The 21,647-nt window shown below is 46.5% G+C and overlaps 1 protein-coding gene across 1 annotated transcript in view; it reads left to right on the forward strand.

The window, feature by feature from the left end:
* The first annotated feature begins 20,787 nt into the window (after positions 1 to 20,787).
* The window catches only part of LGI2 (leucine rich repeat LGI family member 2), a 39,197-nt gene continuing 38,337 nt past the window's right edge, over positions 20,788 to 21,647 (forward strand). The window contains exon 1 of the mRNA XM_064286319.1: positions 20,788 to 21,413. Coding sequence (XP_064142389.1) covers positions 20,788 to 21,413 — 626 coding nt within the window. The remainder of the gene's footprint in view (positions 21,414 to 21,647) is intronic.

Consider the following 21,647-nt stretch of genomic DNA (forward strand, 5'->3'; position numbering starts at 1 on the left):
CCCCACCCGCCTGCTTCTTACGTGTCCTGTATTTAGAAGGCGGTGTGGACTGGTAGAAATGCCACAACCCTTGGGATGAGAAAGAATTGCCACTTCCTGGATGGGTGAACTTGGGAAAATTACTTAAGCTCTCTAAGCCTCAATTTCTTTATCTGTGGAACAGAAATAGTGATTCTGGTTGGGAGGGTTAAATGAGATCCTGTGAGCTGTAGTAGTTAGGATTCTTGCAAGTGGCAGAAAAAGTTGTCACCTCAAATTGGCAGAAATAAAAACCAGAATTTATTGGCTCATGGGACACTAAAGTCCAGGGGTATCTGACATCAGGGATCCCACTGATGATATCAGGAAGGGTGCTCCTCACACAAGTGGTGGGACAGAAGGAGGGGCTGTGTCCCACCTGGGTTGTGTGAGGTTTTATCATTCCTTATGCATTCCTCCAGGATTGAAGGCCCACTGTGTATCTGCACTCTGAGAAGAGTGAAGGAAAATGATCCTTCTGGTACTTGACTCAGTTACTGGAAAACTTCTAAGTGTGTTTTGAAACATTTGGATACATGAACCTACTTTTGGAACTGGAAATTTTATGAATTCTAAATATGATCAGATATTTCCAGTGAAAATTTAGTCTATAAGTGTAACATTTTATATGTATAAAATACATCAGTATGTATTACAGTATAACTATAAAACTAGCACTGAATCTCAGACTTATGAAGAAAAAATAAAATAGCAATAGTTTTTGTATTGACTATATGATGAAATGATGATTTTTTGGTATCTTGGGGTAAATAAAACGTATTTTTAAAGTTGATTTCACCTTTTTTTTTTTTAAGTGGCTACGGAAAATTATTAAATTACTTATATGGCTTGCAATACAGTTCTATCAGAAAGTGCATTCTAAAGGAAAGGTACAGGTAGTGGAAGCATGTCAGGTAACGAGCCCTGACCCACTTCGGCAGGGGTGGGGGTCAGGACGAGCTTCTCTGAGAGGTGATGTTTAGACTGAGATCTAGAGAATTTTTGTTTTTGTTGTTAGATGCCATGGAGTTAGCTCCTAATTCACGGAGACCCCAAGCACAGTGCTGTCATCTGCATGATCGGTTGTGGATTGGACCATTGTGATCTATAGGGCTTTCGTTGGCTGATTTTCAAAAGCAGATTACCAGGCCTTTCTTCCTAGCCTGTCTTAGTCTGTAAACTCCAGTGAAGCCTGTTCAGCATCACTATAACATGCAAGCCTCCACTGACAGATGGGTGGTAGCTGTCCATGAGGTGCGTCGGCCGGAATTCAACCTGGGTCTCTGGCATGGAAGTGAGAATTCTCTCTGAACCATCACTACCCCCAGAGAATCATCAGGGTTTAGTTAAGTGAGGGAGTATGGCAAATGGAATGCAGATGGTCCAGGCAGAGGAAATGGCTTGTGTAAAGACAAAGATAGGAAAAAGCATGGCACTCGGCTGAGTCCTCCCCAGTAACAACACACGAAATGTTGTCCTAATGAAATAGTCTTCTGGCACAAATTCATTCAGCTCCTATGGGGATGGAGCTTTATTTACTCCCTGAATTTCTGGTTGTTTGACCAAATACTAGTCTTCTTTGCTGTAATGGAGTGGTTACATATGATTAAATTAGTTGGCTTTGAGTAGACCAAATAACTTCCAATGTAATGTAATGGCAAAAATAGTTAAGCACTCAGTTACTAACCAAAAGATTGGTAGTATGAACCTACCCAGTGGCACCTCGAAAGAAAGGCCTGGCCACCTGTTTCCAAAAGGTCATAGCCTTGAAAACCCTATACGGCACAGTTCTACTCTGACACACATGGGGTCTCCATGAGTCAGAATCGACTTGATGACAACTGGTTTGGTTTTTTAATGTAATGTGATATAATCACATTCCATAATGTAATCTCATGTAATGTAATCAATCAATCAGTTGAAAAGGTAATTTTCCTAGAATGTGTTCTGCCTCCAGATTATAAATAGATATTTTGGCAGAACTCTCACCTCTTCACTCTTTCCGTCACCTGGTCACCTGACCTGTGGATCTCGGGACACAAGCCTGCAGAAGCCTCCAGCCTGCTGCACCTGACCTACAGATTTTAGACTTACCAGCTTCCTACAATCACATGAGTCAATTCCTGGAAGTAAATCTCTCTCTCTCTGTCTGTGTGTGTGTATACCACTGGTTCTTTTTCTCTTAGGGAACCATCTGTCTTAGTCTGGGTTCTCTAGAGGAGAAAAACCAGTGAAATGTATTTATAAGTGTATACAGAAGTACAGCCAGAAGGCTCCCTAGAAGCAAGGACAGTAAGACTTTGTCTCACGTACTTTGGACATGTTATTAGGAGAGACCAGTCCCTGGAGGACATCAGGCCTGGTAAAGTAGAGGGTCAGTGAAAAAGAGGAAGACCCTCAATGAGATGGATTGACACAGTGGCTGCAACAATGGGCTCATTACATAGGAACAACTGTGAGGATAGCACAGGACCACGCAGTATTTCATTCTCTTGTATATATGGGATCACTATGAGTCGGAAGCCATTTGACAGTGCCTAACGATAACAACATAGAGAGATTTACTTCAAGGAAACAGTTCTTGCAGTTGTAGTGGCTGGCAAGTCCCAAATCCATTTGGTCAGTGCTACTACTGCTAATCAAAATGTCAGCAGTTTGGATCCACCAGGCACTCCTTGGAAACTCTATGGGGCAGTTCTATTCTGTCCTGTAGGGTTGCTATGAGTCGGAATTGACTCAACAGCAGTAGGTTTTTTTTTTTATCCTCCAATCCCCACTCTGCTTGTTATACATAAGCCCTCTCCTGCAGTTCCAGTTTGTTGCCTTGTCCCCAGGTGCTCCCTGTGTGGCCCTGAGTAGAGGTGTGCTGTAGTTTCTTGTCTGAGACCTGTGGGTACTAAATTCTATTCATCTTCTGGCCTTCCTGTGTGAAGACAGTCTCACTTTCTTGTATTGTACCTTACAGACCATTCAGGACATCCACAGACCTCCTTTGGTTCAAATAGTCCTTGTGGCACCTGAATTGGGAGAGAGGTTTATTGTGAGGTGAAAGCCTTCCCGGTATCCCTCAGTCTTCCCATGGCTTACAAGGTCAATGTGTCTGAAGTGGCTCAGCATCCTCTCGGGTGGAGGGCAGTGCAGCCTGGGGGCTGAGGAGAGCCAGGTGGAGGAGTCAAAGTCAGAGAGACAGGAAAGAGACTCACCACATGAGACCGCAGCAGTCCTGTCTTTCGGGAGTCCCTCAACCTTTTGGGAGAGTGGAGCATCATTTCCCAGAACTGCTGGATCAGAACGTAATTATCCCTGGGGTCATGAGTTTGAGCAGTGGGACTCCTGTCAGCGGACATTGGAAAATGGGTCAGCAGCCAGGACAGAATGTACTGCCCTCACGAAGCAGGCGGCCTTGCCAAGCAGGCACCTCAGGGTGTGCCCAGTGGACTCTGGTACAGAGACACTTTCCCATTTAAACTCATTTAAAAAAGGAGTTGTGGGCACTTAATCTCCTAGACAGGAGAGGAGTCTGGTCCCATTGCTTAGCCTCCCCAAAGGCACCTTCCCCTCACCAAACCCAGGGAACAATTCTTTTCTTTTTAAATTATTGTGAAAAATGCATAGCCAAATGTATGCCCATTCGTCAGTTTCTGCATGTACAATTCAATGGCATTGATCACTTTCTTCACATTGTGTCACCATTATTGCTGTCTCAACCCATGTTGTTTCACCTCCGTTGACTTAGACTCACTACCCCCTAAACTTTTCATTTATGCTTTAGAGTCGTTGCTGTTGTTAGGTGTTGTCCAGTTGGTTCCGACTCATAGTGACCGTATGTACAACAGAACAAAACACTGCCTGGTCCTGTGCCATCCTCACAATCATTGCTATGCTTGAGCCCACTGTTGCAGCCACTGTGTCAATCTTCTTTTTCGATGACCCTCTATTTCATCTTTCTCCAAGGACTGATCCCTTCTGAAAACATGTCCCAAGTACGTGAGACAAAGTCTCACCATCTCTGCTTCCAAGGAGCACTCTGACTGTATTTCTTCAAAGACAGATTTGTTCATTCTTCTGGCAGCCAGAGCTAGCAGAACCTTCCTCTCTGTCTCTGTTCTTCCTTCTCTCTTCCTATTTCTCTGCCCCACTCCCACCCCAGCAAAACACACCCTGCCCCTCTTCTCCCACAATGCATTCAGCCAAGCTTTGGAGTCTCGTTCTCCACTCACTTTGTTGTTGTGTCTAGGAGATTAAGTACCCATAATTCCTGACTCACGGCAATGGTGACTCCATGCACGACAGGATCATACTGTTGTGTTCTATAGGGTTTTCACTGGCTAATATTCAGAAGTAAATCACCAGACCTTTCTTTCTAGTCCATCTTAGTCTGGAAGCTCTGCTCAGCCCCATTCAGCATGGGTGGTGGCTGTGCTCAAGGGGAATTGGCCAGGAGTCGAACCCGGGTCTCCCTCATGGAAGGCAAGAGCTTTACCACTGAAACTCTACTGCCTGCCACCAGGGCTCTACCTTTCAGTTAGCAGAGCGTTAACTGCACTACCCAGGGACCCATCAGCTTCATAAGAGGTTGCTCCACCTCACGTTATTGTTGTTGTTATTAGATGCCATCGCATCAGTTCCGACTCATAGCGACCCTATGTACAACAGAATGAAATACTACCTAGTCCTGTGCCATCCTCACAATTGTTGTTATGTTTGAGCCTGTTGCAGACACTGTGTCAATCCATCTCATTGAGGGTCTTCCTCTTTTTCACTGACCCTGTACTTTACCAAGCATAATGTCCTTCTCCAGGGACTGGACCCTCCAAAGAACATATCCAAAGTACGTGAGATGATGTCTCAGCATGCTCACTTCTAAGGAGCATTCTGGCTATACTTCTTCCAAGACAGATATGTTCGTTCTTTTGGCAGTCCATGGGATATTTAATATTCTTTGCCAACACCACAATTCAAAGGAATAAATTCTTCTTTGGTCTTTCTTATTCATTGTCAAGTTTTTGCATGCATATGAGGTGATTGAAAATACCATGGCTCGGGTCAGGTGCACCTTAGTTCTCGAAGTAACAGCCTTGTTTCTTTTTTTTTTTTTAACAATTTAAAGAGATCTTTTGCAGCAGATTTGCCCAACGCAATACATCATCTAAATTCCCGACTGCTGCTTCTGTGGGCAACGACTGTGGATCCACATAACACATCATATTATTTTATTTTTCCAAACAGGCTCGTTTTTCTCCCTGAGAGGAGTTTTGGTGAATAAACAAACCTCCAACTCCTAACATAGTAATGATGTCTTGCCATCTCTTTTCCAAGCCCCTTCTCAATTCCAGCCTCTTGCCTGTATTTCTGATTCAAATTTCCAGTTGGTTCCTGGACACATCCACTGGGGTGTTCCACAGAGAACCCTGTACTGCACCCACTCTTTTTCCCCCCGTATCCTTCCTCATCCAGCTACGCTCCCTACCTGTCCAATGATGTCATCGACTCAAATTCACCCATGTTAAGGGATAAGAGATAGCGTATGATTGGGAATGGGCTTCCAAGTCAGTCTTCCTGACATTGAGTTCTGAATCTGCCACTGCCTGTATGACCTTAGGCAACTTATTTAACCCCTCTGAGCCTCAGACTTTTCACCTATAAACTGGGGACAATAACACCTCCCTGGCAGAGCTGTTTTAGACTTAAGATAAACTTACATAAAGTAACTGGCACATATAGGTGTTAGAAACATGTTCGCTATTTTTCTTGCTGACCTTAATAATGAGTGGCTTTGCTCGTTCCATTTCTGTCCTGCAGAATGTCTCTCTCCTCGTCTCTGTTGGCCTTCATGGCCTTGGTCAAATGACAGTGGCCTGGGAAGCCCACTCTGACCTTATAAGTTAGAAGTAATCACTTCCTCCTCCATGCGTTGATGGGCCTCTGTGTACACCTTTCCAATAGTTATTATCCTATTATTTCTTCATTTCTTTAGTTATCTGTACAGTGTACTGAGGGCATTGGCTGTTCAGTGGTAGAATTCTTGCCTTCCATGTAAGAGACCTGGGTTTGATTTCTAGCCAATACACCTCATATGCAGCCACCACCCTTCTCCCAATGGAAGCTCACATGTTGCCACGATGCTGAACAGGTTTCAGGGGAGCTTCCAGAATAAGACAGACTAGGAAGAAAGGCCTGACAATCTACTTCTGAATATCAGCCAATGAAAACCCTATGGATCACAATGGTCCATTCCATAACAGATCATGGGGTTGGTGCAAGACCAGAAAGCATTTTGTTCTGCTGTGCTTGATGACTTGATGGTCCAATGATACCATATTTATTTGTTGTTTAAGTGCAAAGCCTTTGAAGACAGGGCTTAAGTCTCAAGAATCTTTGTAGCTTCAGCCTTGATGCTAGGGCTTGCCATTTCAAGGAGCTCAATAGATATTTATTGAAAGTGCTTAATAGATGTATATTGAATTAACCAATGAACTACAAAAGAATGGAACTCAATAAGCTGCACTTATCAACAACTATTAAGCAGTGAATTTATATGAAGAAATAACTGCCAATACCCCCTTGGGTGTAGAGAGACCTGGAGATCTTCTGTAACAGCTTTTGTGGTGTTCCTCTCAGTTCACGGCAACTGACCAAGCCCACGTGTCTTTCTTGCCATTAGTGGCTGAGCAGGAGACTCGCAGTCCAGATCTCTTTGAGAAAAGTCTGGCTGCCCAGTGGCCAGGGGTGCCCTGAGTTGACAGTCTCCAGCTGTCAGCTCCTTCAGGCTCAAGGTCTGTTTCCGAGCCGAGGTCACACTCTCTCAGCAGACCTCTGGACTGTGACTGTGACTGAGCACGGCGGTGCTACAAGGTCCAGGCCATTTCCATCCAATGCAGGAAACCTCTAACAGGCAGCCTTTGCTCTGGAGCTCCCCACTGGAAAGGCAGAGACTTTGCTGGGTCTGCATCATCACAGTCTGATGGCTCCCCCTGCCCCATCCTGCACCCACTTTTTCACACAGGTGTTATTCCTTAGGATCCCTGGGTGGCGCATATGGTTTGCGCTCAACTACTAATTGAAAGGTGCCACAGAAGAAAGGCCTGGCGTCTGCTTGTGTAAAGATTGTTTTTATTTGCTGTCAAGCTGATTCCAGTGCATGGTGACCCCATGTGTACAGAGCAGAACTGCTCCATAGGGTTTTCTGGGCTGTGGCCTTTTGGAAGCAGATCACCAGGCCCATCTTTTGATGTGCCTCTCGGTGGGTTTAAACCACGAACTTTTGGTTAGCAGGTGAATGCTTCAAAAAAGCCTTGTGGAGCTCAGTTTTACTCTGTAACACATGGGGTCACCATGAGTCGGAACTGACCTTACAGCAATGGGGTTGGTTTTGGTTATTCCTTAACAGGGTGCCACTGGGTGGTGCAAATGGTTAACGCACTTGGCTGCCAACTCAAAGGTCCATGAGGAGGCATCTCAGGAGAAGGGCCTGGAAATTTACCTACAAAACAAATCAGCCATTGACAGCAGCTGGTTTTTATTCCCTAATAATTAGATAGTGACTGGTTTTTATTCTCTAATAAAACTTTTGCACTTTCAACTCCGGCTCAGCCTCTGCTTCCCAGCGATTCCAAACAGCACACCACTGCAGACCAGGGTCCCCAGTGAGCCTGGAAAGATCCAGAAGGAAGACTGATTTCACTTTCCAGGAGCAATGCATATTTACTGCAAGTGGGGAAACACAAAAAACTAAGCTGATCTGACAGCATCATTGTTGGCCAAACTAATGGTCATTGGGAGCTTTTTCCAGTGACCTGCTCATATGCCAGACACTAAGGGTCCTTTGGTTTTTGTGGGGAATCCAGCTGTAATTACACTGTTTGAAACAGTATAGTAAAAATCGATCAGAGAGGATGCTATTCTGGTGGCAAACTTTCTGATTTCCCAAATGAGTCTAAAAACAAGACATTATTGATGAATTCTATTATTCCATCTCAGAGATGAGGGATTGGACAGCCAAGGGGACAGACAAGGCTTGTATTGGAGTGGGGAGGGGGTGGTGAGGGTGGCTGGGGGAAGATATTGCAGCAGGAGGCCCTTCTTTGTCTGGAGGCTGATCTCCAAGGGCAACTGTGTCCTTTCCTCTCTCTGACCATGTCACCTTCAGCAACTCCCTTTGACTCCTGGAGCTTCTGACCTTACACCAGGCATTATTTGCATCAAGGGGTAATTTTTAGAGGACTTTCATTCTGCCACTTCCCCTTTCATACTCAGCTGGTACCTCCTGAGATATATGGACAGGCTCATCTTATAGTTCACATGTGCCTGAAAGTCATCAGGACCCACCCCTTGACATTGACGAATGGTCGTATTTGACATTGCTTTTGAACAATAAAAAACCAAACCCCAAACACTTCCTTAATTAAACATAAAAGATATGCCTTCAAATAACTTGGAGTAAGAAGGGGGAAGGAATGGCAGGGTTTCTGTCTTCTCGAATCTCATGGGAGTCATTGATATTTTTTTCCAACTAACCCTTAACCCTCAATCCCATACCCACTAGCAGTATTGTTGATAGAGTGGGACAACTCAGTCGAGTACAGTCTTTGGCATCTTGGCTGCCTGACCTTGGGAAGGCAGCTTAACCTGCCCAAACTTCAGTTTCCTCATTTGAAAACTAGAGAACGAAGTACTTCTGTTCCAGGGTTATCGTGAAGCTGCAGTTGAGACATTGTTGTTGTTGTTGGGTGCCACTGAGTCGATTCTGTATTCATATCAACCCCATCTGACAAAGCAGAACTGCTCCATGGATTTTTTTTTTTTTTTTTTTTTGCTGTAATCTTTACGGGAACAGATCGCCAAGTCTTTCTTCCATGGAGCTACTGGGTGAGTTTGAACCACCAATCTTTCAGTTAGCGGCCAAGCGCTTAATCGTTGCTCCACCAGGGCTCCTTGTAGTTGAGATAATGGGAGTGAAAAGGTCTTGTAAACTGTGAAACAGCTGTGTGAACATCAGATACTATCATTGCATCCTGAAGAGCTACTTCACTTCTCCTTTCAAGGAAGATAAATATCCCAAGGTAGGGATGCTGGAGATAGATACTCTCCCACAACTTTGTACATAACAGAAGGCAAGCCTTTATATGACATAAGCTAAGACGGCCTGCTGAGGACAAACTCTTCTAGAAATGACTGCTCCACTGTGTCAGCATTTGGACCAGTGGACCCTTGCCCTTCCTTAAATGATGGATCACCTCCTTTCCTACCGAATTAGCAGTCTTCCAGAGCCACATAAATCCTGAGCTCCAATATCACTGTAACGATCGAGAACAAGGAGTCATGGGGCTTGTCTAAGGGATGGAAGTTTATCTCAGCACAGTGGCAGGTCTGGTCTTGCCCTGGTGTAGGAAGAGTGGGGGGTAAGGTTTGTGCTGGAGTCTCCATTATCTTGCCCTTTAGCTGAGCTCCTGAGATACTGCCCAGTTGCCTGGGGGTTGCTAATCTAAGAGCACAGGATGTCCACCTGGGTTTGCTGCATCTATAGGGTAGCCTAAGGAGCCCTGGTGATGCAATGGCTAAGCAGTCTGCTGCTCTGAGGGAGAAAAGACCTGTGGATCTGCTCCTATAAAGGTTACAGCCTAGGAAACCTTATGGGGCAGTTCTACTCTGTCCTATAGGGTTGCTATGAGTCGGAATTGACTCCATGGCACACAACAACATAGGGCAGCCCGAGGGCAGCAGGAATCCACAGCTGAACCATGCCTGCCTGGTCCACCACTGTATTTCCAGAATCTAGCAGAGTGCCTGGCTCATAGGAGTCACTCAAATATTTGTTGAATGGAATAAACTAATCATGCCAGCTTCCAGATAAATGCACAGATTCCATCTCTTGGGGCTGTGTAATGGACGTGTTGGGGGAGGAATTAAGACACTTCAGAGATATTAATAGGTTCTTTTGACTTAGAAGAATCTTATTTATTTCCTCAGTACATTTTAAGCTTCTTGAGGAGAATATATCTCTATCTCTCCCCATCTGCCCCTCTACACCTCTACATCTATCCATCCATCCATCCATCTGTCCATCAGTCTGTCTGTCCATCCATCTGTCTGTCCATCCATTTCATCTACCTACCTATCTACCTACCCACCTATCCATCCACCCACCTATCCATCCACCTGCCTATCCATCCACCCATCCATCCTTCCATCCACCCACCCACCCTCCCATCCACCCATCCACCCTCCCATCCACCCATCCACCCATCCACCCATCCACCCATCAACCCACCCACCCAGCCATCCATCCATCTATCACCACTCCGCTACAGGTAGAGACTGGCCTGGCTAGCTAACCAATTAACTAACTCACTCATACTGCTTATAAAGAGTTTTCACATTCTTCAACTGATTTGACCCTTCAAACAATCTGGGGTGACTTGCACTGCCCTCCCTCATTTTCAGAAGAGGCAATCCAGGCCCCAAGAAGATGAGACCTGCCAAGGTCTCTCACTGGTGATAAGTGGTGAAGCTGGAATGCTGACCAGGCCCTCAGGCAACATAGTCCATGCTCCCTCCACTGCACCAGTGTTTTTTCGTACTAGATTCTGAGGAGCTCAGGAAGGGGAGATAGGAAGCATGGAAGTGGGCTCTGGAGGTTTTTTTTGCTTTTTTTTTTTCAGTTGCTGTCGAGGTGATCTGGACTCACAGCAGCCCCATGTGTATCAGAGTAGAACTATGCTCCATAGGGTTTTTTTTCATTATGTTTTTTGGTTGTTGAAAATACACACAACACAACATACACCAATTCACCAATTTCTACAAGTACAATTCGGTGACACTGATTACATTCTTCAAGTTGTACAACCATTCTCACACTCCTTTTCCTAATTGTCCTTTCACCATTAATATAAACTCACTGCCCCCTAAGCTTCCTATCTAAACCTTTGAAGCTGCTATTGACAGTTTGATCCCAGAGAGACAGTTTTTTTTTTTAATAACTTTTATTAAGCTTCAAGTGAACGTTTACAAATCCAATCAGTCTGTCACATATAAGTTTACATACATCTCACTCCCTACTCCCACTTGCTCTCCCCCTATTGAGTCAGCCCTTTCAGTCTCTCCTTTCTTGACAATTTTGCCTGCTTCCCTCTCTCTCTATCCTCCCATCCCCCCTCCAGACAAGAGTTGCCAACACAATCTCAAGTGTCCACCTGATATAATTAGCTCACTCTTCATCAGCGTCTCTCTCCCACCCGCTAACCAGTCCCTTTCATTTCTGATGAGTTGTCTTCGGGGATGGTTCCTGTCCTGTGTCAACAGAAGGTCTGGGGAGCATGGCCGCCGGGATTCCGCCAGTCTCAGTCAGACCATTAAGTTTGGCCTGTTTATGAGAATTTGGGGTCTGTATCCCACTGATCTCCTGCTCCCTCAGGGGTCCTCTGCTGTGCTCCCTGTCAGGGCAGTCATCGATTGTGGCCGGGCACCAACTAGTTCTTCTGGTCTCAGGATGATGTAGGTCTCTGGTTCATGTGGCCCTTTCTGTCTCTTGGGCTCTTAGTTGTCGTGTGGCCTTGGTGTTCTTCATTTTCCTTTGCTCCAGGTGGGTTGAGACCAATTGCTGCATCTTAGATGGCCGCTTGTTAGCATTTAAGACCCCAGATGCCACATTTCAAAGTGGGATGCAGAATGATTTCATAATAGAATTATTTTGCCGATTGACTTAGAAGTCCCCTTAAACCATGGTCCCCAAACCCCCGCCCTTGCTCCGCTGACCTTTGAAGCATTCATTTTATCCCGGAAACTTCTTTGCTTTTGGTCCAGTCCAATTGAGCTGACCTTCCATGTATTGAGTGTTGTCTTTCCCTTCACCTAAAGCAGTTCTTATCTACTGATTAATCAATAAAAAACCCTCTCCCACCCTCCCTCCCTCCCCCCCTCGTAACCACCAAAGTATGTGTTCTTCTCAGGTTTACTATTTCTCAAGATCTTATAATAGTGGTCTTATACAATATTTGTCCTTTTGCCTCTGACTAATTTCGCTCAGCATAATGCCTTCCAGGTTCCTCCATGTTATGAAATGTTTCAGAGATTCGTCACTGTTCTTTATCGATGCGTAGTATTCCATTGTGTGAATATACCACAATTTATTTACCCATTTATCTGTTGATGGACACCTTGGTTGCTTCCAACTTTTTGCTATTGTAAACAGAGCTGCAATAAACATGGGTGTGCATATATCTGTTTGTATGAAGGCTCTTGTATCTCTAGGGTATATTCCTAGGAGTGGGATTTCTGGGTTGTATGGTAGTTCTATTTCTAACTGTTTAAGATAACGCCAGATAGATTTCCAAAGTGGTTGTACCATTTTACATTCCCACCAGCAGTGTATGAGAGTTCCAATCTCTCCGCAGCCTCTCCAACATTTATTATTTTGTGTTTTTTGGATTAATGCCAGCCTTGCTGGTGTGAGATGGAATCTCATCGTAGTTTTAATTTGCATTTCTCTAATGGCTAATGATCGAGAGCATTTTCTCATGTATCTGTTGGCTGCCTGAATATCTTCTTTAGTGAAATGTGTGTTCATATCCTTTGCCCACTTCTTGATTGGGTTGTTTGTCTTTTTGTGGTTGAGTTTTGACAGAATCATGTAGATTTTAGAGATCAGGCGCTGGTCGGAGATGTCATAGCTGAAAATTCTTTCCCAGTCTGTAGGTGGTCTTTTTACTCTTTTGGAGAAGTCTTTAGATGAGCATAGGTGTTTGATTTTTAGGAGCTCCCAGTTATCTGGTTTCTCTTCATCATTTTTTAAAAGAGCACAACGTTCAAGGCAGACATTTTACTAGTTTAGCTAAACTATTGTTTGGTTTAAAGAAGACTTCAGGTATACTTTTGGTTTAAGGTTTAAAGATTATTTCAAGGCAATAATTTTAGGGATTTATCCAGGCTTTATGACTTCAGAAAGTCTGGATTCCACGAGAATTTGAAATTCCCTTCCCCATCTTCCCTTTTTTGGATCAGAATTCTTCTATAGAATCTTTGATCAAAATGCTCAGTAATGGTAGCCGGACACCATCCAGTTCTGATCTCATGGCAAAGGAGGCAGTTGTTCATGGAGGTAATGAGCCACACATTCCATATCCTTCTGTTCCTGGCTGTCCTTCTCCCTCTGTAGCTCCAGGTGAATAGAGACCAATTGTTGTATCGTGGATGTCCACTTGCAAGCTTTTAAGACCCCACTGTGCAAGGAACTAGGAGGTAGAACAGAAGCAGGAAACAAGACATTAGGCCCATTAATGCAAAGCAATAAAGTATTGTTTATAGATAAGAGAGGGGCTTAGGAGAGACTTCTTGTTAGCTGTCTTCAAACCAGCCCTGACTAATGGCAATCCCAAGCACAACGAAAGGAAACACTGCCAGTTCTGCGCCATCCCCATGATCAGTTGCAGGTCAAATCACTGCAATCCACAGGGTTTTCATTGGCTGATTTATTAGAAGCAGCTCGCCAGGCCTTTCTTTCCAGTCTGCTGAGAACTGCTCAGCATCACAGCAACACGAAAGCCTCCACTGACAGACAGGAGGTGGCTAGGAATCAAAGCCAGGTATCTCACATGGAAGGCAAGAAGTCTACCCTGACCACTACTGCCCCTTTTGGAGGATATTTACAGACCCATTGTTATAAATTTAAGGTAAAGCTGTACTTACTTTGTCACTTATTCTCCTAAAGTAAAATTGGTGTGTTTGCTAAGAAAAGGAAAGAGATTCTCTGTAAGATTATCATGTTGACTCGTAACCTGGAGACTGTGAAGGTCTGCTATAGAAAACTGTGCTTGTTCTAAGGGAACAGCCTTACTCACAGACCCACTGTCTGTAACCCCAGATATTCACGTCTAATTAACTCAACCCAGTTAAAAGATTGGGCAGTGCTCCTAGAGCTAGGAACCTAGCCAAAGGCATTCCTCCTTGTCAAATTTTATAAAGTGACTCTAATTACCCTTTTAAAAAAAATGCAAAATTTCAAAATTTTCTTGACAAAGGGGAGGGAAGGGACATCACAAAACTGGGGAAAGAGGGAAAAGTACATTGGTGAAGATGGGGACACTGACTTTGGATTTTACCTGCTTCTCAGTTTCATCTCCTATATTGCTTCTCCTGGTTCTGTGGAGACCGTTGCCATGGAGTCAATTCCGACACACAGCGACCCTATAGGACAGAGTAGAACTGCCCCACAGGGTTTCCAGGTCTGTAAATCTTTACAGAAGCAGACTTTCTCCCTGAAGGGTGGCTGGTGGGTTCCAACCACCAACCGTATGGTTAGCAGCGAAACGTTTAAACACTATGCCACTAGGGCTCCTTCTTCTGCTGGTCCAAACCAAAAACCCGTTGCCATTGAGTCAGTTCTGACTCACAACGATCCTATAGGGCAGAGTAGAACTGCCCCTCAGGGTCTTCAAGGAGCAGCTGGTGGATTTGAACCACAGACCTTTTGGTTAGCAGCCAAACTTTTAACCACTGCACCACCAGGGCTCTGATTCTTCTGCTGGTAGTGGTGGCTAAATGTATTAGAATTCATTCAGCTGTCATAGACCAAGATCCATATTCAGACTATTTGAACAAAAAAGGAAATTTATTGTCTCACATAACTGAAGACCAGCAAGGTCGCCCATGGTGGAGAAGTTTCAGAGAAGCCTCCAGACTAAGAGGCTAGGAAGAAAGGCCTGGATGTCTGCTTCTGAAAATTAGGCAATGAAAACACAATGGGTCACAACAGAATATTGTCCAATATAGTGCTGGAAAATGAGCCCTCTGGCTCAGAAGGCACTCGAAACACAGGGGAGGGCCAAACAATGCTGTCAGGATCCCTCTATCCTTGCAGCAGCAGCCTTTCTTAGAATATGTAAATTATCGTGCTCACATCACCACAATTCCCGTGCCAGTGGAAATGCAAGACTGCTTCCTAGTATTTCAGGCAGAAGCCATGCCAAGGACTTTTGTTAGTCCCGGTTGCTTCAGTTGGGTCATGTGTTTACCTCTAAACCAATCACAGTGGCTGGGAGAGAGGGACGGTCTGATTAGCTTAGTTTAGATCACATGTGCAATGCGAGATGGAGGTATCCATCAAGTGAGCTCTTGGATTGAACGTTGAGGAGGAGCCATTTCCCCCTAAAGCAGAACCAAGTTTTGATGTCACAACAAGGGGGAGCTGATGCTGGGTAACAAAAAGTCCACAGGGATCCACTACACTGGTGGCAAAGATCACCAGAAACTGCTGCAAGGACACGGAGGGACGTTTGGCTGGTTTCCAAAACAAGTGAGAGATCCACAAACAGCTCTTTAAGAACATGGTTGAACTGAAGAGGCCAATGAAGAGAAGGTTCAGAATGAGTTTCAGACTTGTGATACCGGCTGGCTTTAGAAAGAAAGGAAATAATGGAAGCCATAAATGGCATCTGTACTTGATCAGCCGCCAACTACCAGAGACACATAATTGGGGTGATGTGGTCAAAGAGGGATTGGCAAACTCTTCCATGGGTCGGGTGGTGGTGGGCGGGGGGAAGACCAGACCTTTCTTTTACCCGGGGACTCCAGTTTGTAGCCATTCAAACCAAGTGCCATTTGAGGTTTGGATGAATAATTTTTCTTCAGTTGTTACAGCAAGCATCAGAGCCAGCATTAGACATTAGCAAAGGGTTTCCAAAGCTCAGAAATGTGGTGATAAGACCAGGCCAGGGATGGGGGATGGGGGGGTGGGGGATTTGGAGTTGGAGCTGGATTAGAAAATTGGGAAGGGAGATCAGAAGCATAATGAAGTATTTGAGATTCTTACAAGATTTCCAATTTGATTTAGGATTTGGAGATTTTGGGGGTCTAAAAATAGACTCCAACATTGTGGTATTCTTAGATTCACACTTCTCTGTAAGATTTTTGTTATTGCTGATTGTGTGTGAGAGATATTTTATTGGTAATGTCTGTATTTCCAACACGCCATTCATTCATTCATTCAGTTAACCAACGTTCCATTGAGAGTCAGTGTGTCAACTATGATCTGACAATTTCCCATCCATTCTGCCATCTCCTTACCATCCCCACTGGTTACCTAGCTGCCAACTCAGCACCTACACGTGGCTGCCTCATGGACATCTCAAACTCAACATTATCAAGGCCAAAGTCTTGTTTCTGTCCCAGTCAAACCTTCCCCTCTTCCAGGCTTTCTCATCTCAGTAAATGGCATGTCTATCCACCCCCTGGCTGAAGCCAAAACCTGGGAGGCATAATTTTTTTCCGATTGTGATTAGTATATATACATATATATCCACCACCCATCTGTTAGTTTTCATATTGTGGTGGCTTACCTGTTGCTATGATGCTGGAAACTATGTCACTGGTATTACAAATACCACCCAGATCACCCTTGGTGGAGAGGTTTCAGAAGAGCCTGCAGACTAAGAGACTAGGAAGAAAGGCCTGGATGTCTGCTTCTGAAAAATCAGCCAATGAAAACACAATGTATCACAACAGAGTGTTGTCCAATATAGTGCTGTAAAATGAGCTCTCTGGCTTAGAAGGCACTCGAAATACCTAGTGGCTGCAACAATGAACTTGAGCATACCAATGGTTATGAAGATGGCACAGGACCGGGAAATGCTTCTTTCTGTTGTACACAGGTCACCATGGGCTGAAGTCAACTCAACAGCCGCTAACAACAACAGTACATGCAATAATACAGGGTAGAACCCGTCTGAGACCTTCCATAAGGCCAGCCTGCCAGTCTGTCCCATTTCATCGTCTGTAGGAATGTGTTTCATGGAGTCACTGCTTGAGTAAGTGTACATCTGAACAAGGAATTTTACATTTTCTAAAACTCTAGCTATTTCCTGGAAACAGATTGTGTCTCGCTGATTGTCTATTAAGTTGGGTTTTTTTTTAACTGCTGAAGATCTTGGAACCAAACCAAAGTAATCTGCATTTCCATTTTTATATCTTAATTTATAAACTGCGCTTTATAATTTACAAGCACTCACTTACTTAGTGTCTCTAACAGAGCAGAAACAAATACCAGCCCTGCCAGCCTTGCTGCCCAAGTCTTCTCTCTGTACCCTTCCTGTCCGGAACTTTCTAGTTCTTCAGGTTGGAGAGGACGGAGCTAGGCGAAGCTGGGGGAGGGTAAGAGGAGTAACAATGATGATATGTCACATTTATTTAGGGAAATGAGAGGAGAGGCTCATTACTCCCATTTTATGGATGAGAAAATAGAGGCTGGAAGTGGGAAGTCACATGACTGAAGTTTACTTACAAGTGGTGGAGCCAGGCGTAGAATGTGAATCTCTGGAATCCCTCACAGCTGCCTTTCTAAGACACTAGACCAGGGTTTCTCAACCTTGGCACTGGTGACATTCTTTGCTGTGTGTTGTAGGATATTTATCAGCACCCCTGCCCTCCACCCACTAGATTCCAGTAGCACCATCCCAGTGTGACAACCAAAAATGTCTCTAGGAATTGCCACGTGCCTCCTGGGAGGCAAAATGTTGGACCTGACTCGGTGGCAATGGGTTGGGTTGGGTTTGGTTTAAGTGGCAAGGTGGAGTCCCTGCTTGGTACAAGTGGTTAAGCGCTTGACTGCTAACCAAAAAGTTGGAGGTTCAAATCCACCCAGAGGCACCTTGGAAGAAAGGCCTGGCAATCTACTTCTGAAAACTCAGCCACTGAAAACCCTATGGAGCACAATTCCACTCTGACACGTATGGGGTTGCCATGAGTCACAGTTGACTTGACAGCAACGGGTTTAAGTGGCAGGGCTGGGATGCAAACCTACACCAGTCTAGTTCCTAGGCCAGACAGTGCACCCACCCCGCTCTTGCCCATCACTCAACTCCAGTGCAGCTGAGACCCAGGTTTTCTTTTCCTGGGTTAGCAGAAGGTGTTGTTGTTGTTGGGTGCCATCAAGTCAGTGCCAACTCATAGTGATCCTACATACAACAGAAGGAAACACTGCCTGGTCCTGCACCTTCCTCGCGGTCACTGCTGTTTGAGCCATTGTTGCAGCCACTGTGTCAGTCCATCTCACTGAGGGTCTTCCTCTTTTTTGCTGACCCTCTACTTTACCAAGCATGATGTCCTTCTCCAGGTCCAAAGTACGTGAGACGAAGTCTCACCATCCTCACTTCCAAGGAGCATTCTGGCTGTGCTTGTTCCAAGACAAATCTGTTCATTCTTCTGGCAGTCCATGGTATATTCAATATTCTTCACCAACATCATAATTCAAAGGCATCAAGTCTTCTTTGGTCTTCCCTATTCATTGTACAGTTTTCGCATGTGTATGAGGCAACTGAAAATACCATAGATTGGGTCAGGTGCACTTTATTCCTCAAAGTGACATCTTTGCTTTTTAACACTTTAAAGAGGTTTTTTTGCAGCAAGAAGGTAGCTACCTTCAAAAGGTGTAGCCCTCTCTTTTCTGTAAAGCAATAGCCCATCCCTCTTAAGCCTGATGTTTCTTAGGCACATAGCACACCCATCCATGATTGTGGGTCCGTGTGACTGGCACCCTTCCCCTGACTATGGTCTGTGGTCTGAGTGCAGCATTGTGGCCCATGTGGCAACACAGGCCTGAGGGTTAAACCATAGCACCCAGTCTGCAGTATGATCCTCCCGGCTATTCCTATGCAACTCTGAGCAAGAGACAAACACCTCTAAGGTCAGTCTTCTGACCAGTAAAAAGGGGAGCCCCACTTCTCAGGGTAGATACCAGAATTAAATGATGGTCAGTGTAGACAGTTTAGCACCGATGCTAAACTGGTGCCGGATAAAGGGTGATCTGCAATGGACATCCAGCTCTAGTTTCACCCCCTCCATGAAGTTGCCCACAACAAGCTGGCCTTCAAACCCTGAACCCCTTTCCGTCAGTCTGTGACTACCATGTAGCCTTGTGGAAGTTATTTCTTTAGGGCTGTCCATTCAGCTAGACTTCCAGCTCCCTGAGCGTAGCTCCTATTCCTTGTGCCCTCCCAACTCTTTGACCCCTCCCACAGTGGCCAGCCCCATATTTTCCTCATGTTCATGGCAAGTGCTCACAGTGATTACTGAGGAAGCAATTCCATTGACGATTTCTACTGTAATAACTTTTTGCGTTGGGTGGTGCCTTTTCTGGGTGTATCTGAACATATGAAACGGTCTTTCTTGCTGTGTAGCCCGATGGTGGTGCTCTTGATTCTCCACGCTGAGTGATTTGGGTTATTAGCCACCATACTGGTTCCGCTATGGTCTTTTTCTTTGATTTCCCCAGCTTCACACTTGTAGTGAGGGTCAAGCTATGGAGTAGAAGAGGGGCCCAGTAGGACCCTGTTACTCCCCAGCCCAGGCTCCCCTTCCTGCCCCTGTCCAGACGTTTATGAGGTCACCATCAGTGATTTATCCACTCTCTGTGCCTCAGTTTCCCTATCTATAAATTAGGAGTATTAATAGGAACTGCCACAAAGGGTTAGATGATTACATTTAATCTTCTGACTAGAATGTATCACGTATCACACCCTCTAGCTCTATTAACAATTATTTAAAAAAAAATCCAAACTCTTTGCTGTGGAGTCAATTTCAACTCCTGGCAACCCCATGTGTTATAGAGGAGAACTGTTCCATAGGGTTTTCTTGGCCTTATGGAAGCAGATTGCCAGGCCTTTCTTCTGTGGCTCCACTGGGTGGTTGCAAACTGCTGATCTCTATGTTAGCGTTGTTAGGTGTTTTTGAATTGCTTGTGACTCATAGTGACGCTGTGTACAACAGAATGAAACACTGCCTGGTCCTGCGCCATCCTCACAGTCCTTGTGATGCTTGTGTCCATCGGAGCAGCCGATGTGTCAGTCCAGCACAAACCGTCTGCACCACCTCCCGTTTCAATCGGGTGGGGTAAATGGGGCAGCGAGCTTGCTGGGCAAGGGAAAACTTCCTCAGGCTTTTTAGCTCTTTCTTTAGCAAGCAGTAGGCAGGCCCCAGGGAACCCTGGTGGTATAGTGGTTAAGAGCTCAGCTGCTAACCAAAAGGTTGGCAGTTCAAATCCACCAGCAGCTCCTTGGAAGCCTTATGGGGCAGTTCTACTCTGTCCTACAGAGTAGCTATGAGTCAGAATCGACTGGAGGGCAACGGTTTGGTTTCTTTTCTTTTTTTTTTTTTAGGCAGGCCCCAGAGCAGCCAGGGCTTGCGCTGCCACAGCAGTTTTTCTTTCCACATTCCTTCAGTATGAGGGTGGCTTCAGTCACCCCATGACGCTGTGGAAACCAGAGCCAGACCCCACTGCCCCAGGGCAAAAGACAAGCAAAGCCATTCTCCTTGGCTCCAGTGGCAGCTTTCACTTCTCTTAAAAATTAGTGACTGCTCAAAATTCTGTGCTCTTCAAAGCACCCAGAACAAAATCTCCCTCCCAGAGTAATCAAGTCAGTTTCCCTGGCTCATACTTTGTTTCTGCCTCACCTTTTGGCCCCGCTGAAAGAAGCCCAAGACGCCCCCCCACTCCCCCCACAATTATTTCAAGTCCGCGCAGGGCCTGGAGCTGCTGATACCCACCTCTCAGTCAAGTCCCCAGAGGATGTCCTCCGGCCAGCCTCTCCCCCGAAGGGGCATCCTCCCTCCCCTCCCCCGCCCCCCAAGGTCACCCAACTTTTCCCTCTCTGCCCAGCTCCGGGGTAGGTCCGGAGGTCGGCGAGGGGAAGCTGTAGGGGGCAGGGGGCGTGTCTGGAGGCCGCGGGCCGGGGGCGCGCGGGGGCGAGGCGCGGCCCCTCTGGCGCGGGGCGGGCGCCAGCTATGCATTATTCATTGGCCAGAGCCGGGCTGGAGGCGCGGGTGCTGATGTCAGGCGGGCGCGAGTGCGGCGGGCGCAGCGGCGGCGACCGCCCAGCAGCCCCGGCTCGGGTGGGGGGGCGCCAAGTGGGGGTGGCGGCCAGCATGCTGCTCGGCTGCGGCTCGGCCTCCCACACCCGCGGCGCCCTCGTCCTAGCCAGCAGCGGCGGCGGCGGCGGCGGAGCAGGGAGCGGCGCCCGCGTCTGCAGCGGCACAGGGTCCGGGCGCGTGGCGCGGCGGCGGGGACCGGGGCGGGGACCCGGCACCCGGCATGGCGCTGCGGAGGGGCGGCGGCGGGGCGCTGGGGCTGCTGCTACTGCTGCTGAGCGCCGCGTGCCTGATCCCGCGGAGCGCGCAGGTGAGGCGGCTGGCGCGCTGCCCCGCCACTTGCAGCTGTACCAAGGAGTCTATCATCTGCGTGGGCTCATCCTGGGTGCCCAGGATCGTGCCGGGCGACATCAGCTCCCTGTGAGTGGGACCCCTCCTACCCCTACCCCGCCCCGCCCAGCGCCCACCACCGCCAGGGAGTTGTTTTTGGCGCTAGGTCCGCGCGACCCTGATCCACTCCTCAATCCCTTCTTTTCGTTTGGGTGGGCGCGCGCCACAGGACGTGGGGTGGAGTCTCGGACCCTGGGAAGGCTGGAGGGAACCTGCGATCCAGGGTCTGGGGGCCCACGCAAGTCCCGGTGGCAGTGTTTCTCAAAGTGTGGCCCTCGGGCCACCTGCATCACCCCATCTGGGCAAGCTTGCGTCAATGCACATTCCAGGGCCCACAGTGATACAATGTCTGTAAAGCCTGGGAGTCTGAATTTGTGTTCCCAGGT

This window comes from Loxodonta africana, chromosome 5 (assembly GCF_030014295.1).
Source record: "Loxodonta africana isolate mLoxAfr1 chromosome 5, mLoxAfr1.hap2, whole genome shotgun sequence".
Classification (NCBI taxonomy): Eukaryota; Metazoa; Chordata; class Mammalia; order Proboscidea; family Elephantidae; genus Loxodonta; species Loxodonta africana.